At 58.2% G+C, this 1,858-nt stretch overlaps 1 protein-coding gene across 1 annotated transcript in view; it reads left to right on the top strand.

The window, feature by feature from the left end:
- The window catches only part of NODAL (nodal growth differentiation factor), a gene marked incomplete at its 5' end in the record, with an annotated part of 1,168 nt that extends 506 nt beyond the window's left edge, over window positions 1-662 (top strand). The window contains 2 exons of the mRNA XM_009699008.1: window positions 40-422; window positions 510-662. Of these exons, the coding sequence (XP_009697310.1) occupies window positions 40-422; window positions 510-662 (536 nt within the window). The remainder of the gene's footprint in view (window positions 1-39; window positions 423-509) is intronic.
- Window positions 663-1,858: the final 1,196 nt, after the last annotated feature.

Here is a 1,858-nt window from a genome sequence, read left to right as displayed (position 1 = left end):
ACTTGCCCACCTCAAGTAACGCTGGCCATGGGGAGCCAGCCCTGCCCCAGGACGTGACGGATGAAGTCCTGCTGCTCGTCTTCTCTAAGGACAAGTCTCCGGGAGACCACAGCCTCATCAGGACAGCGGAGGCCTCCAAGCACGTCATGCGTGACAGCAGCTCCCAAGGAGTGGGGACCCGCCGACATCGCAGGAACAGGAAAGAGAAGCAAAGGATCAAAGTGAGTGACGCTGCTGTTGCCGTCCAGGGAGAGGAGAGCAGGTCCTTGTGCAGGAGGGTGGACATGATGGTGGATTTCGAGCAGACGGGCTGGGGCAGCTGGATCGTCTACCCCAAAAAGTACAACGCCTACCGATGCGAAGGGCAGTGTCCCTCACCCGTGGACGAGACCTTCAAGCCCACCAACCACGCTTACATACAGGTAAGAGGGGTTTGGTGCCCCCGCTCCCCCCGTGCACCCCAGCCCCGCAGCAGGGGGTGATGCTTTGCCCTTCTCTTGTCTCCCCAGAGTTTGCTGCAGCTCTACAAGCCCAACCAGGTGCCCTGCCCTGCCTGCTCCCCGGTCAGGATGAGTCCCCTCTCCATGCTCTACTACGAGAAAGGTGAAATCGTTGTCCGCCACCATGAGGACATGATCATCGAGGAGTGCGGCTGTAACTGAGGCCAGCTTGTCCTCTGCTGGGAAGGAGCACATCTCTGCCCGGAAAGTGTCCCCGAGGACTGGATGCCTGACCCACGACCGATGCACAGACCGGGGCATCTCCGAAGCCCACGTGCCTGCGGGTCGGTGAAGCTCTGGCTGTGCCAGGGGAGGAGCAGGATGCCCGGGCGTTAGCAGTTCTGCAGCACTGCATGGCCACGGTGCATGGATGGATCCAGGCTCCACGTGGGAAAGGCCATCAGACACCTCCTTGCGGCACCGGTGGCAGCACCGGGGTGGTGGGTGCCTGATGGCTGCGTTTATCCTGTGGTGCTGGCAGCTGGTGTGTGCCAGGGCAGTGCTGGCAGGAGCCGGGCAGCAGGGCTAGAGCCACGGCAGCATAGCTCCCTGCCATGACACCCTGCCCATGGCGATGCTCCTTTTGTCCCTGATAGGAATCACCGGTACCTATGGGCTCTCGGCAGGACACTGCAGCACTGGTGTCCGGCCATGCTGAGCATCCCCACTGTTGGGATTTTCAATCTCTCCCGGGGTTTAGGCATTTCTCTTAAGACTTCTATTCTATTTCTATTAAAACTCTATCAGATTTTGATTACAATTAAGGCAAGTTAATGTGTTAGCCCAATGTCTAGAGCCCCCAGCCGACAGCACCATGTGGGCAGCAGCAGGCAGGGGTTCATCAGAGCCCACTCCTGCCCTGAGCCATGGGGCTGAGCACGAGGAGAGGGACGAACCCAGGAGCAACTGGTTGGCAGCAGGCAGGGAGGCAGCCACCTCCGTTGTATATGCTCCTCACTCAGGACCACGCAAGGATTGATGCACAAAATGGGCCTGGCTCTCCCGCATCCCTCTCCAAAGCATCATCCGTGTACCAGGAGCCAGAGAGGGTTTGCACAGGCAAACGAGGTGCCCCTGGCAATAAGGCAGCCCCTCGGTCGGTCTCGGTGGGTCTGAGCCCCCCACCCAGCCCTCCAACCTGCCCTGAACATTTTGGCTCACACACTGCTTTCCTCTGTAAAACTACGGCTTTGCTCAAACCTTTTCCACCACTCGCTGGATGGGGTGGTAGTGAAAGGGTTGTGGTTGTATAATTCATCAATAAATTATATTTATTAAAAACGCCCGGTAGGTTCTGCTGATTTCCACAGCCCGTTTTTGCTGTTGAATGGTCTGTCGGGGCACAAATCCCTCTTTCT

Source organism: Cariama cristata, unplaced genomic scaffold (genome assembly GCF_000690535.1).
Source record: "Cariama cristata isolate BGI_N322 unplaced genomic scaffold, ASM69053v1 scaffold35720, whole genome shotgun sequence".
In the NCBI taxonomy this organism is placed as follows: Eukaryota; Metazoa; Chordata; class Aves; order Cariamiformes; family Cariamidae; genus Cariama; species Cariama cristata.
Note: the sequence above shows the minus strand (reverse complement) of the source record. Positions and strands in the feature narration are given on the sequence as shown.